This window comes from Homalodisca vitripennis, chromosome X (assembly GCF_021130785.1).
Source record: "Homalodisca vitripennis isolate AUS2020 chromosome X, UT_GWSS_2.1, whole genome shotgun sequence".
NCBI lineage: Eukaryota > Metazoa > Arthropoda > Insecta > Hemiptera > Cicadellidae > Homalodisca > Homalodisca vitripennis.
Genome location: NC_060215.1, coordinates 61,851,817 through 61,868,595, shown reverse-complemented (window position 1 = coordinate 61,868,595; position 16,779 = coordinate 61,851,817). Strand labels below are relative to the sequence as shown.

General features: G+C 33.0%; 1 protein-coding gene across 1 annotated transcript in view; it reads right to left on the bottom strand.

Moving 5' to 3' along the window:
- Positions 1-16,779, bottom strand: part of LOC124369463 — a 215,147-nt gene that overhangs the window by 123,196 nt on the left and 75,172 nt on the right. Inside the window, 8 exon segments of the mRNA XM_046827471.1 lie at positions 3,686-3,871; positions 4,606-4,754; positions 6,393-6,630; positions 10,620-10,912; positions 11,658-11,831; positions 14,704-14,812; positions 14,814-14,846; positions 16,045-16,491. Of these exon segments, the coding sequence (XP_046683427.1) occupies positions 3,686-3,871; positions 4,606-4,754; positions 6,393-6,630; positions 10,620-10,912; positions 11,658-11,831; positions 14,704-14,812; positions 14,814-14,846; positions 16,045-16,491 (1,629 nt within the window).

Below are 16,779 nucleotides of genomic sequence, written 5' to 3'. Positions count from 1 at the left end.
ATTGTACAAGTGGTCCAAAGTGTTTCCCAAGAATCTATTGCACTCGCTGTTTCATATTTCTACGCCAGGCCAGGAAATATCAAGATTCCAATTTCAGACCGATGTATTTTACACACCCTGTACTTAAAACTCTGTGAAAACATTTAAAAAGGGTTGATATGTTGGGGAAAACTGTTTAGTTCACTATTCTACTTTAATCTGTTCTCTCACAATTGATCTAAACCATCTTAAATATACTTATGAACATATTATTCCTTTTGTTTATTATTTTTGTTAATGTGTCTTATATTCTATTTATATCTCTTGAAAATGTCTTATTTTAGACGAAATATAGAGAATTGTTTTGTTTCATTTTTCTTTTTTATTGAAGGTACACACACACACATACACACACACACACTTAAAAGTGAATACAACAATAGAAAGGACGGAATCTGCGGATTGTAATCCATCTTAAGTCACGATTATTAGAGTTATGGCATAATTAGTTGATGATGTTTAATTTGTTGCAATTTATAACTTTACCAACACAAGGGTTAACACACACATACACATCTTTGTTTCTCTGGCTAAACAAGATAATGATAAAAGTTTGTAATGTTGGGTTAATCATTTTTCACTGAATATTTCTGTAACAATCCGGTAATGTGTTCATACAAAATCTTAAGCAGCTTATCAAGAACATAGACAGGAAAAAATTTGGGGGAGGGGGTCAAGACAAAATGGGGACTTTCCCAGGAAATATTCAAATTTTTGAAACTTAATTAAAATTCATAATTGTGGAGGCACTGCTTTAGGAGGCTGTGCAGGATTAATAACTGAAATTGATTAGACTTATGTAATGTAATTTTTTTTTTCAAGATTATATTATTGTCTGTAAAACACAGTAAAAATTATAAATGATAATATATAAGAGTTTTTACAAAAGTCAAATTTTTCATGACTGAGCCATGATATCTAGTAATTGCTTTGGAGAAACTGATATTTTCTCGTTGTGGAGAGACAGCAATGCAAGTACAGTATATCACTCATTCCACTGTTTAAACGTAGAGAAGGACTTTCAGCAGTACATGTCAACACAGGAAGTGTCCCTAACACTTTCAACAAACAAAATATATGTGGGAAAAACTATCCGTCACACTTGTCAAGACACTCAGTAATTGATGGATGTTTTAAAAAATTCTCATTTTTTTCATTTCTAGCACAACAGAAGATACTCCACTTCAACAAGTGAGGAATATGTCTCGTGTTCAAAGTAAATTGATAGACAATCTATTTCATCAATGTGGTCAGAAGCAGCATTCGAATCTGCGTAAATTAAATAAAAAACGGTAATTCATTTTTTTACCTTTATTTTAGAACCTTAAACACTTATTGTCTTTTTACCATTTTCCAATACTGTGATCTACACACTTTTTCCACTGATTTGGAAGTTTCAGAATTCCCTGGTCCTAGAAAGTTTGAGGGCAAGTTTAAGCCAACTGCGCATCTGCTCCTCAACTTCATTGCTCTCCCATCGTTTTCCTCCCAGTGATTCTTTCATAGGCGCGAATGAAAAATGGTCACAGAGGGGCGAGTCAAGGTTATAATAAGGGTGCTCAAGGATTTTCCAGAATTAATAAACGAAGAAATAAAGACATTTGTGCAATGCTTGACATGTCCAGCATTTTGTCTGTCATTAAAGTCAATGCTCCAGCATTATGGGTATTTCTAACAACAGTGTCCTGGATTATGCTGGTTATTATATTTCATTTTGTATAGTAGGACTAATGTAAGTTGCAATTTAGGTCTGTTGATCAAATGCTTTCTTAGTTTCTCATCCCTGCATTAGCTTTAAACCTTAAAAGAGCCCTGAGTTTTTAGTCTTTAGACTTGGACTTCTCTAATACAATCGGATCATAGTTACAACAATTATGTTCATTGCAACTCTTGCTCCCCACAAAAAATAATTATTTCAATTATAGGCTTAAGGGCATTTTTGTGTTTCTCAACCTGTTTTTCCTCTCGACATCTATCTGAGAAAAAAAAATGTAAGCGCCATCAGCCAATTTAGAATAAGTAACAAGGTAAATTGTTTCAACTAGTTTTTTTGGAAGCGTAACTGTTTTTGTACCTACTAATCTAGTAGGGAATAGAAAAGTTATCATTTGGTTCATCTACTGCAAATAAAACTTTGATATGTAGTTCTTGCAGTTGTTTACTAGAAAGCTCAAGACTATAACAAGTAGAAAACAGACATTCAAAAATTTTACCAATATCATCACTTATTATTTCCGTATTTCCCAGATACTCGGTCTGAGTCGAAGACGTGCATGGTGCTTGTTTGATGAAAAACAATCAATAGTTTTATCATTATATATTGGTTACGGAAAACTGTACACTGTTCACTACCACTGTATTAAAACCACTTAATACACTTTAATTTATTTGCTGACAGAACAAACCTAACAACATGTAGAGAGCTACTGCACTACGATGCTACTGAGTAGTGAGAGTAGAATGAGCAAGTGCTAGTTGTTAGACAAAGACTGACTACACCACTATGAAATGAAATGAAAATATCTTTATTCCCTCTACAACATTACACTTCATGTATCGTATAAAATAGTAGGAATATACTCGTCCATCCTACACTATTATCAGTCACTAATTTTATGACACTGAGAATTGGTATTCGGCCTCTGTAGTCTTATCACTTTATTTGCTTACAAACTACTGTGGACAATCTTAAACCTTACTTATTAACATAAAATTAAGCAACCAAAACGTAATTACTAGAACAATTTTAGACACTTTTATCAAATACTGCTACTTTCGTAGTTTATTTATTTTATTTTAACCAATGAAACCTAAATTTCCCTATACTCTATGTACCTACGCATTGCCTTCTGCATACCCTGACAAAGGGGCTGCCAACCTTGATGGTCAGGGTCAGTGCTCGCCCATTCGGTGTCCAATGCGTATTTTCATGTTGCAACACAAATAGATCTTGTAAAGCATAATAAACAGAAGTCAGGCTTACAGAGGCTACATAGTAAAATGAGTTTAAATTCATTTGGTAAGAAAGTTAAAGTAAGAGCCATTATAGTAATACTGTATTATTTTAATAATAGTAATCATTTGCTAAAAAAGTAATATAGAAATTTCAAATGCTATTTTCTATCAGCCCCTACTCTGTTATAAGTGTAAAGCTTAATTTTGTGAAGATGTGCTTGTGTTGTGAAGCGATGTGTTCAGTTTCTTGGTGTGTTTAGTTTGTGTAAATTCTTAGTAAAGGTGCCTGTGTACCAATGCACAACTTGTGTGTTGATTGTCTTGACCTTTTTTTATCTTCAAAAGGTCCCACCTCCACAATAAGATGAAGTTTCCAGTTGGTTAAAATTGTTCTTTTCTTTACCTTGCCTGTATTCTTCTGTATACAAGCTATTCAACCACTTGGAAAAGATTGCAGCTGCTGGAACTAAATGATTTTGTTCTTGGTTACATTGAATAATGGTAATGTGCTTTCATTCATAAAAATACTCTACCATTAAAAATAAACTTGACATGAAGAACTCAATATTCTTACTCCTTCAAACGAGAATAAATAATGTAATATTACGAAATATATGTTATGGTTGCATGTATATTAACATTTTATACTATTATATAGAACTGTAATAATATACACGAGTTGCATGAATACCTTGATATCAGTCTTGTAATCCTTGTTCCCAACATGCAATCTCCCTGTAAACGAAATGTCTTGGAAGAGTTGAGATTTGCCCACAAGTTTCATTGTGTGTATTGAATCCAATAACGTAGATTTGTCCTCATATGAGCCTCTTATTGTAACGTTGTGGCCACTGAACCACACTGCCAGAACATCCAGCTATCAACCAATGCATACATATATTATTTATCATAAATTCTATTTTATAATTATTACTAAACATAATTTTGTACACCACATAAACACCAATATTAAGTTTATTTTCAGATTGAATATACTATATGTTTAGAAATTATTTACTCTGTTATCTAGTGTGACAATACATCTTTTAGTTTCAGGATCATAGTAGAGACTGAATATTTAATATTCTTATTCGATACTTATATAATGAAAACATCTTCATTAATATTTTGTTTCTCCGATACAATAAAATTTGCTTGATCAATGTTTATTGCACAAAGAATAAACAATTAATGACTTTGTATTGCATAGATAATACTTTTTATTTAGACAATGCTGGTAGATAAAGGACCAATCTCTCAGCAGGAAATTGATTATGATCTGGATTATTGTATTTATGGGATATCATAGTGAGAATAGGATATAGAGCTTTAGAATTATATAGGCATTCTTTTAGTCCTAAAAAGTGCCTTTAGAACACAAATATATTTTAATCCAAGAACAAAGTCATGGCTAGTGAGTAATCATTAACCTAGTTATTATAGAATTAACTCGTAAGTAGTTGAGTATAGTTAAAGATTCATGTATGAGGCTTTATAGCTCAGGCAAACCTCATTACACCAGTAAGTCTTCTATACGTCTACTCTTTCTCAAACAGTGAAAAATAATGTAAAACATTTTTGGTAAAAGACACATTCTATTAAGGAACTTACATCATACACGTTTTGATCCTTTTCATGAGCATGAGCATGGATCATCATAGCATCAACTGTGTTTGGAATTTTAACTTTGAAGTTGCTTTCAATCAGAAACAAGTCTCCCTTTGGCATTGCCAAATCAAACGTTATACTTATTTCCTTATCTAGAAACAATAAAATGACAGTGGTCAAATGCAATGCTGAAAAAATGTGAAAAAGTGATACAATTATAATCTCTACAAAAGAATCAGACTGGTTTCTCAATTTACAGGCAGGAAACTGATGTAGTACAGACCAAAACACATTTCAGCTGGTGCCCTTTAGATGTTTTATTGGCACAAAGTCCTTAAAACATTAGTTTTAATGCATTGTTTTGTTAACCCATTGGGGAAGGACTAAAGGGCCAAAAACAGTACTTTAGGTTAGCAGTTACTTAAAGAATTGGTATATATAACTAGGTTGCAATGAAACAGAAACAGTAATCTGGATAACAAAATAATTCTTCACCACAATTTTTGTTAAAAAATACCTGTATAGACTATATATGTTATATGTTTAAAATAATTGTTACAATACAAATTATAACATTTAAAAATTTATCTAATATTAAAGATGAGATTTTAATGGCAAAACAAATTGTTTCCAACTCATACAAACAAATGTTGCAATCCATGAAAATTTAATTTAAATTACAATTCACCAAAACCATTACAGACTGTTATACTCGTATAATACAGCCAAATACAATGTTCACCACAATGCAAAAAATATAGTCTTATGGTAATAAGGAAACTTTGTATTACTATACCTAGATAATTAAATCCAAGGTTTCAACAAACTTATCACTTTTATTTTTAAATGTACAGAAAGTGAACATGGGAGGAATCTAGCAGACTTTCAAGCAACTGCAAGGGTTAGTAGCACTATGAAGATAAAGTATCAGTGGGTTTCATAAGTCGGATTTCAGTCCTGCCTGGCCTACACGAATAACAAGCATAGAGATGGCATACCTTTAATGAGTGAAGTAAACAGTTGTGCAAGAGTATTAGCAGTAGAAGTAGGGGAGGAGGTATGTATAAACAGGTAATGTTTTTATAACTCTGTTTGGCTCACCAATACAACCATATCAGAGTTGAACTTGACTCCACTTAAAAATAACTCAATAGCAATAAACAACAACAACTACTAAAACTATTATTTTATGTGTAATTGACATTGTATTCATATCAGTTGTGGTATTAGTGCAGTGTATGTATTAGTGGGCAAAGTGATGTCAGAGAGATAGGGTAGAATCTATTCTTCTTTCAGATCCTTTCCACCAATATCCCAGTTTACAAGTGGCTGCCCAGATCTAGTTCAGTACATTCTAGAATGCCTCCTAATTACTTATGTACAAATTCAATATTTTAATCCGTTTTAAAAATTACATTTAGCAAGTTTAAAGAAGAGATTTCATTACATTATTGTTGATTTTTCCCCTGTTGAAAGAATAGTTATCCTTTCAATGTGGCTGGAATCTATTTAGATATATATTTAGGGATAGAATTGTCTCTATCAATGTTGTATATGTATTTAAGTTTATCTCAAAACAAACAATAGTTTGATACATTAAATCATATAAATAAATAATCTTGTAAATAAAGCTATTCAGAAATGAGTTTATCTACAGCTAACAAACCATACAGTAGTTGATTCTTAATAATATCATAAAGTTATATTTACAATGGAAAGAAGACATTTACATACAAAGATAACAAATATGAAATATAAAAGTGTTACGATAAATAAGTAGTTCAATAAACCTGTAGAGTAGCGGATGATGGAAGTGAGAGAAATCGCCCCAGAAGTCTGATGAGTCATAACAGAAAACTTGAGATCAATATCATCATCAGCTTTCTTAATCTCAATCTCCAAATCAGCCCTGCTACCATTGTGAGTCTTGTAATATAACTCAGACCTGATTATAAGCTTATGGCTGTCATCTCTTACAAGTGGATTAGTTTTCAACACCATTTTACAGTCCAAGTGTCTGTAACCTTTCTGAAACAGAGAAATTCTTTCAAAGAGGAGAAACTTCCTCATAACACATTATAATAGCTTGTAACACATTATTTACATAGTTATTATTATAAATGCATGGCTACAGATCATAAAAAGTCTTCTATAAATTTTAAAAAATATGTACCGAAAAAGTTTTTACACTTTTATGGCTAGTGTATACTGAGTGAGACCGACATCTCATAACCTGCCTCTAGACTGTAAGGCATCTGCCACAGTCATCTGTTAAACGCAGATCAGGGAAAACTTTGTTACCGTCTGAAACAGTTTCAGAAAATTTTTCAATCATCATTATATGTTACAAAATGTATAACACTACGTTTCAAGAATTGAAATCTACCCTCCTCCTCAGGTGTGAGACAATTAATATGAGACAATGTATTCATGTACTTGATGCAACATGCAGCAATGGACTGCCACTAAAGAAAGAAAAGAAAGGAAACATACCCAAAAACTGCTTGTAGTCCAGACATGAGAAAATGAACCCAGGGGTGCCACTGCACAGAATGTAAGCCACGAGCACAAGTTTTGAGCACAAGAAGTCAAGAGCACAAACATACCTCATACTAGCACAGGTGAAAGTGGGACTCTGGTGTGATGTGTACTTGAGCTCTCGACTTCTCATGCTCGTGACTTGCATTCTGTGCATGACATCGCCTGGGTTAATTTTCTCCTGTCTTGACTCCAAACAGTTTTCGGGTATGATTCCTTTCTTTTGTTATTTCATTGGCAGTTCATTGCTGCATGTTGTAAGTTTTAAGTACATGTACTATTAATTGTCTCATACCTGATGAAGAGATCTTTATATTATATTGATTATTTTCAAATTTGTATTAGCTACTTTTACTCAACCCTAAGACCGATTTAAACTTAGATCAGTTCAGCAATGTGTATGCAGTATGGTGGGCTCACACGTTTAATTGTGACATTCTGAAGATTCGGAATGAAGACATTCGGAGTACTTACAATTTTAACTTGTACATTTTTTTATTACGTTTTCTTGTCCTTGTTATTATATTCATATTTACAAATATCATAGAAGTCCATTGAAATAAAATCAGACATCAACTAAATTTAGTCTAGCATTATCCATTGCCTGCTTGGTCGAAATGTATTGCATGTGTTAAGCTTAGGAAGTTTAATTACTGTTAAAATTCGATTCCAAGGTATTTCTAGAAATCACTGCCAATCATATACGGCTAGGAAAAGTAAATATTTTCTTTAGATCACATCACCCAATATAAAATGGTATTTAGGGAAATAGCTTCATGTACTTTTAAGTATATGTCAGGGACATATAGTGGCTGAAAAAGTAAATAATATTTTCAATACTTAGTACATGATACTCAAAAGGCAATGTCAATCATTTAACCCTACTCCTCATGAAATTTTAATTGATGGGCCCTCCACACTCAAATCATGGATAAGCCAATGCTTGGGTCAATTGCCTAACAACATTTGCACATCCAGTGCCGAGGTGGTTATCATGTGTCAGACTTTCGCTCACATGACACAGTGATGTCAAGAAGTCATGGTGGTCACATCAAATTTCATATGTCCTTTGAAACAAATGCAGAGTATTGCAATTCCTCTAGTTGTCTCATAATGAAAATCCAAAAATACACTTCTCTCTTGTAAATAGAGGTTTCATTCTTCATTGATCAGACTTTTTTAGGGTAATAAGCTTAGGAAACCTCTCATTGTACTTAGTCTTTAAAGGACCCTTGCTCTGCTTACAAAGTGACAGGATTCAAGATAGGAAATGGTTGGGTATATGAGCAGCTTCCTATCTAAATCCCATGTAACATTCACCATGAGGAGCAAACAATATATATAAATCATGTAACTTTGGGAGAATAGGAGGCCAGCCTTGTTCCATCTTCTTCCACTCAAAAGCAGGTAGGGGACAGTACTCCCTCCTGTTTTACCCATTCAAATAGCCATCCTCCACAGTAAATTGGACCAACCTTTTTATATCAATGTCTCAACATTTTCAAATAGTGATGTGCTCCTCCTGGCCATCCATGAGATTGTCCAGTTATAAATAGCACAATGTTCTTTACAGTTTATGCTCAACTGAAAGGTATAAAGACACTAGAAATAAACCCTTTTGGGATTGATATTAAGTTACTTAAATATTCAACTTTTCCAGTTGGTTAATTTATAAAGATTACAAACCAAATAATCTTACACAGACATCTACTTACAGTTGGTTACTTGTTTGGATTATTTAGCACATATATATTGGTATAATGTCACATTACTCAAATTTAATTCCATTTTTCACAGAATGGCTGCCAAGTTTTAAGGCAATTATATTGTTTTAACATATGTATCCCAGCAAAGTGGAATTTGTTGCATCTGCCACTTTTATTTTGTTGGCCGGTGGTCGGATCTTCAGCAGTACGGTACCAAGCCTTTTGCCTGATCTTAGCTACAGTTGGTCATGTCATCTGCCAACTCTGGAAGCTAACCTCATTTCTGGAAGTTTCTAGTCACTGTTTTAGTTCTGATGATTACAGTCTTTAAATTGTGCAGTTTGGGGTTAGCTAGGTCTGTTGCCTTCCAGACTCCGTGTGGTGAAGTTGCCTGCTGAAAAGTGTGGTAGAAGCTATTATCCAAGTTGACTGCCCCTCTCCCTCAACGTCCTGGCACAGTGTATTGGTTTGTAACTGTAGCTCATACTTCTGGTATTAATTATTTAGGCCCCAAGTACTCTTCCAAATTCATTGTCAAACAGTAAATTGCCTTAAATCAGTCCTATAATTAACCGTTCCACACTTAGATGCCTACAGAGTCACTTTTTGGCTAAATGGCACAATTTTCAACATTGCAATGTTAGAGAGAGAAAAATATGTTGCTGGAGAAATGTAGTAGATGATCAATGTTATCAGCTGAATTTTGTGTTTGAAGAGATGTGCAATGTTTGTAATGGTTTTAATTTGTGTTGGTGGTGTTGTTTTTTACATATACAACTATGTACCTTATCCATGAGGTGATGTAATGAAAAGATAGTACTTTAAAGTCATACTGAAGTACAGGAGGGTGTACACTAATACATAAATCTTAGCCTTCAGATCTAATAATAATAATTTACTATACCATTCTGTTATACACTGAAACTGAGCCTGGAATAAATGTTGCTGACTAACCTTTTTCATTGACACAACCTTATTTAGAAGATATAGTCTTAATAGCCCTAATCATAAACACTTCCTTCTTAACATCGCAAATTACCCCAAATAATTTTCTTAGTTAGAAAATCAAAATCTTTTTTATTTCAGCGACATTGTATATACGTTGTATGGCAAACTTCCTTTTAACTGGACGATAAATCTTTGATCCGTGGATGCTGGTGAGAATGAGAGCTGAAATCCACAAAATATCTGGAACTATGAAGAAACAGCCTCAAAACTTAACTATACTGGAACTAAACTCTACATTTTCATAGAATCAACCCTTCCATAGCTACGTTATTTGTAGAAAAATCGCTTGCTCCACCATGCATTGTGTCTAAACATCGAATTGCACTCAATTGTGCACCTGATGAGACAATGAGAGTACCTCTTCATCTAGATTACATGATATTTTGTAGTCTAGGTTTCCCTGATGTCGAAACTATGTAAAGAGTGCATTTGAGCTTCTTCGTCACTGACTTTTTTGATCTCTTCAGATGAACATGATTCCAGATTCTAGGAGTCAGTCCAATTTTTCAAACAGATATCACCACATTTATACCACAAGTGGGTGTTTAACTTATCCATATATTAAAAAAAATATGGGAAGCGTTCAGTATGATTGTTTTATCGTAACATGCTAAATTATAACTTATGTAATTATAATAAATTAATTAATGAAAGTTATACGTAAATTGGCATCTGAATTTGGTGTTTAGTCAACATATACTATAAAGCTTAAAACATTTTAACTTGCTGTACAGTATTGTATAATGATTCTAAACTAAAACTTACTTGGATGTTGAGATGAAGTAGTGTATTTATTTGAGAATATGTTGAAGAATGAAGTTGGACTCTACCATACAATTTAGATATTTGTCTTGAAGATCTATCACCAAGCATTGCTTCTAGTCTCACATATTCTGCTGTGGAATTTACAAATTTGTAGTCTAGCTTCAAGTTTGTTGATACAGAGGCATTATTTGTTCTGACATATCCTGTTATTGATGTGTTGAACCGGTTTGTTCGGAAGTCAAGCTTTATTTCACACTGAGACAGGGCATTTTTCATCACCCACTTTAACGTACCTGCAATAAAGCATGATAGAGTATTAAATAATAACATAGCATTTAAAATCATTTATGAACAGTAGCAAAAACAAAATTAAATCAATCAATGAATCACAACCCTTACTTTTAATTTCATAGAGAAATACAATGGCATAAAAATATTTAAAAAGTACATCATAATGTGTGTGTTGTGTACGTGAATTCAAAATTAAAAAATTATTTGTCACTGAATTGTGTATTCAATTTGTAAGTTCAATGAAATAATAATAGGTTATTAGCTGCTACGAAAACATCTGTTAGGCTGTAATAGGACCAGTCTGTTAAACATCTGTTTAGCTTTCTTTATATGTACTATCCTCTTCGTCTTTTTAGTTACTCAGTGTACTGATAGTGTAGCATACAGCTGATATATGGTATACACTCTAGTATCATAATTGTGTATTTCATTGCTGTAGGTTGGATTTTAATTTTCCAAATTTATAATAACCTGAGATCAGTTAGTTAATATATATTTATAGATTGGATAATTCAGAAATAGAAAGAGAAATATCATCTATATAATGAAGGGAATCTTAAATAGTTGATAAAATAATTAAATATTCACATTTTAAATTAAAAATCTTATAAATAAAAAAAGGTTTAAATATGTTTAGTTTAACAATATAGTTAGCATACAAAACAGGATTATAAAGCCATTGAAATGAAGACTATATATTTTTCTAACTAAGAGTAGATAATAATGTTGTATACTATAATTTCTAACCCGAAAGGTCAGCTATTCGCTTATTGGTGATGAAAAATTGCAGATGAGGTTCATATGTTACTCCATATTTGCTAGGCTTGACGTATAAAGCGACTTCCAAATCAATGTGCTTATTTCCATTCATATCCAACCAAAATGAAAGTGAGATTTCCTCTTCTGTATTTCGGTAGAACCCTGTAAAAAATTGATTAAACTTAAAAATCATTCTTAAGCACTAGATTACTAAAAACCTTTTTACATATGTAACCACTACACAGGGCCGCATTTACAAATTCGGCGCCCCTAGGCCTACAGACCAAAGAGCGCCCCCCCCCCCTCCCAAGAGGACTCTGATTACACTGACATAGAAATCCAGTAAATTTCTTAATTACGTAATTTTGATGAAAGATAATTACAATAGTATATATATATATATAGGAGTGTTTTGAATAAATAAAAGCAATGAACCAATGAATGAGTCAACATCGTACCCCGGACCTAGTTGACCTTGGCCACCCGCCCCGCCGAGCGCCAACACCACCCGCCGCCGCAACTTTTTTCTTTTGTGTACTTTAAAATTTATGCGCCCCCTAAAATTTTGCGCCCTAGGCCTGGGCCTAGTGGGCCTATAGGGAAATGCGGTACTGCCACTACATAATCTACCAATAAGATCTAAATAAATTCAGCTGTAACATATAAAAATTCACATTTTAATGAGATTTAAACAAATTTCATTGATATTATTTTTCTCTCACATATGTTTATGTTTTAAGCATCATAAACATAACATTTCTGGTTTATTAGTTTTTAATTTTATATACAGTAAATAATATATGAAAGCTCCTTTACTATATCTAAAATTTTAGGAACAAAATATTTATTTAACCTACCCAGGACTGTCACTTTCTTAGAAAAACAGCTCATAATAGACTTGTAAAATTTAAAGTTCTCAAATTTAATAGTTCTTGAGACACATATATGAGCCAATACGTCAGTGGTATTTGTAATTTCCACCATTAAAACACCATATTTTAAAAAATCCAAAATTATGGACTAGTACTGCAAGTGTGTGGTTCAATTGTGGTGTGAATGGACTCTATCCAAAGACTGCAGCAACACCCTTGTGGGGCGTGGTTTCATTAAAATAGTCTTCCGACAACAATTTGTGGCGTTATCCTCTTGTCATTCAATAGAATGTTCTAAAACACTAGTCTATGTTAAACATTGAAACAGTATATTCTAGTCTACATGGATGTCTGTCGTGCCAGTGAGTCACTTGGTACAATGGATCTGACAATTAGTAACCTCACACCAGTATTGGTAAAACTGTTGTTTATTCTATTACAGACCAAATCTAGACTTTGGGACATTCAAGTTGATCTTCTCAAAAGTCCTATCCATACTAGCACATCAGCAAGTGATTTATCAGTTGAGTTGACAAAGTTATTTAGATGCCACCTTTGCCAAGTTGAACAACAAGAGAGAAAAGATACTTTCTTCAAATTTTCTACTTGTAAGGAAAGCAAGAACAATCTGATTAGTCTGTATGTGCCATTTTGTTTCAATAAATACCATGAGAAGTAGGCCTAAAAAAATTACAAGATAAATGGACATTTTTATGTCAGTTTCCTATTATTTTTATAATGACACTTAGTTCCATGAGCAGTAGATTTTAACGTCTGCTAACAAAGTATATGGAGTCTTTGGGTTAGTTGTGTAGTACTGTAAAAAAAAAAAAAAAAAAAAAAAAAAAATATATATATATATATATATATATATATATATATATATTACACATACTTTATATAGAAAATGTTCAATTATACATTTTATTAGAACCTCTTTGTTATCTTTAATCCTTAATCTAGTACAATTTTTACCCATTGTAGCAAAGCTGATGTATAATTTATATTTATAAATTGAATCAGAACTTCATAACATTTACCTTGAAATCACCATAATTATAAAATGTTCAGTACTGCAAACGTGCATCATTTGGTCCTTAGCAACAGAATTTAATATATTTAATGCACGTAAGTGTTAAATTCCTTTAAAAAGCTCAAAATGTAACAAAACATGTAGTTATACATTGGTATGTAAATTTAAGGTTATTACAAAATGCCACACCAATTATTCCCAGAGAATATGTGATGTGTATTTATACTATAGTCTGTGGGAACAGACCTACACATATGTTCGATAGTAGTTTTAATCATAAGGAAAAGGAAATAATGTAATATCATTTTAAATCGTTTTAAAATAATTAATACACAATCAAAACACTTAGGGGTGTTTTTTAGAATGTTGTGTTTATAAATTTTTATTTTGCTCCTCTTTCCAAAATAAACAGGAGGTAGGTTGTAACTCAAAATTCCTAAATGGTAACTCCTTCTAGTGACACATAACATTAAAGAACTGCATCAAACGCCATTTTATAATGACTTTTAAAAGTAATGGACATACAGAAATTTATTTTTTCATGTTAGAAAATCAATTAAACATTCCTAATGTGACTGTTTGATTAATAATAATATAAAGTATAATTCCATTACATACCTCAAAATGTGTTTTGACATATTTTTTTTCTATTTTTGTCTCTTTTTACAAATTAGTCTTTGAAAACCAGAAAGCCAGTAAACACTATAAAATAAATATTAACCCCCACTTTATGACACATTAGGAAAAATCCATTCAAAGCCAAATGCAAATCTACTTGCAAAAATGTGTTTTGTAGTCACAATATAAAATCCTGGTTTTATAAAACTGAGCAAAAAATGAGCAATCCCCATTATGGCAACATTCACATTTTTTCATACTTTAACATGATATTTAGTGGTAAAGAGACCATTTCTAGAAATATTTTAGTCAAACTCCAGTAGTTGTGATTTGGAAAAGAGTTGCTAGTTATTTGACAAAATATGAAATTCCCATTTCTGTATCACGTATAGACAGAAACAAAACTTTTTGTTGAAGACATTGGATTTAGTTCATTGCATTCAATTTAATGAGAATGTTTTGTTTTGATAATGGCAAACAAAAATATTAATACTTGATTGTGTAAAAATACCTTGAGCTCTCAGTCGTGTGCGTGTTGTTTGAAACTCTAAAGTGACATTCGGACCATCTTTATCCCAATTGAGTAGTGCTTTCAACCCTCTCTTCACTGTGGAGTTGGGGAGTATCAAATACAACACTCAAAACTCGTTTATCCTGATAACAAAATATAATAATAACAGGATTAACACAGAAATACATAAAACAAGAAAGTCATTGTCAAATGGCTCATACTGCTACTTTCCTATCATGCACATTTCTACAGCTCACTAATTATGTTAATGAATTTACTGTCATACAAAGTTGGTATGAATTTGGTATATTGGTATACATATAAAAAATATTTATCGATTCATGTGTAAGATTTGAGGTTACATCACACCAACTCTTTCAAAACAAATTAATAGATATCTTCTTGTATTGAATATGGACTCTTTTGTGAAATAATTTTAAAGCAAGTAAAATGTTATATTACATTTCATATTTATGTAAAGTACTGTTTCCATATTACACTTTGATAAACGACCAAACATAAGTTTATTTGTTAGACATAGTTTGAATTCATTCCAATAAATTTGCTAGTAGATAACACAATTTTATTCCTTTCTTTAACATCAATTGTTTATAATCCTCAAGAAGTTATATGCATGTAATTCATCAAATTAGAAACGTTGTCCAAATAGAATAGTAGATTTCATTTTGGCATATTAAATATAAAGTATAGGAAAACATTAGACAATAGACAATATCTTTATTTGCATAATCTTGGAGATCAGTATGGTGTCACAACTGTTACAGAGAAATGAGAAAGTAGTATAGTATCGTCCGTGAGCTGTGGAACAAAGTCAGGTATAGTCTGAGAAGTCCTTCCATCTTAAATATTCTTCTATGGAGTAGAAAGGTCTTTTCAGCAGCCAGTCCTTTAGATGCCGCTTCAGCTGTTGGGGGTTGTGGTTCTTCATGTCATCTGGCAATAGGTTGAAGAACTTGGCTCCAGCGTAAGTGGATTTCTTGCTGTAGAGTGTCAAGTGGTGGGGTGGCAAGACAAAGTCTGTAGAGCTCCTTGTTCCGTACTTGTGGACATCTTAGTTTCTGAGCTGCGAAGTTGAGATTGTGTGGAGGATGACTTCTTGTATGTAGATTGCCACAACGGTAAGAATTTTTAGCTCAACAAAGGCCGTTCTGCAGCTGTCCCGGTAGCCAAGTCCTGTTAGGTGTCTGACCGCTTTTTTTTGTCGGATGAGGACCTTTTCTAGGTTAGAAGAGGCAGTTCCCCCCATGTAGCTATGCCGTATCTCAGATGAGATTCCAGAAGAGCAAAGTAAGCAGTTCTTGCTATTTCTGAGTTGCTTACTTGACTTAGTCTGCGAATAACATATATCCCAGAGCTCAATTTCTTGCACAATTGGTCGATGTGGGGTTTCCAATTTAGGTTGGAATCGATTAAGATACCAAGGTGTTTAGTATTTTTCCTGGCTTCCAGGCCAGGCAGTGCCATAATGTTTGCTTCCTTGCTCTTAGTAGTGAAGCCTAACTGTACCGTTTTAGATTTGTTCAGGACTAGGTGGTTGGAAGAACAGTACTCGTTGGTCGCAGTGAAAGCCTCTTCAGTGCTAGATAAGAGTTGTTCCTTATCTTTTCGTGCAAGAGTTACGACAGTGTCGTCTGCAAACATAACAGTCTGGCAGCTATCTTGCAGGTGGGCAGGGAGATCATTTGTTAGTAAGAGGAATAGCATTGGGCCCAAAACAGAGCCTTGGGGAACTCCTCTTTGTATACTGATGGGTTCAGATTGATATTTCTGTAATATATTTTTAGATGTATATTGTAGTTCCACTTGATGTTTCCTATTTATTAGGTAGCTCTGAAATCATTCTGCTGATTTCCCTACTATGCCTATTGTTTGAAGCTTTTGTAGTAGGCAGTTGTGGCTGAGACAATCAAAGGCCTTGCTAAAATCCAGAAAAAGGCTGTTAACGATGAAGCCTTCCTCTAGTTTGTCTATGATGTATTCGACTAGTTGTATCAGGTTGCCGTCGATTTGCCTTTCAGGAATCCATGCTGCTGGTTGGTCAGCACATTGTTCTGG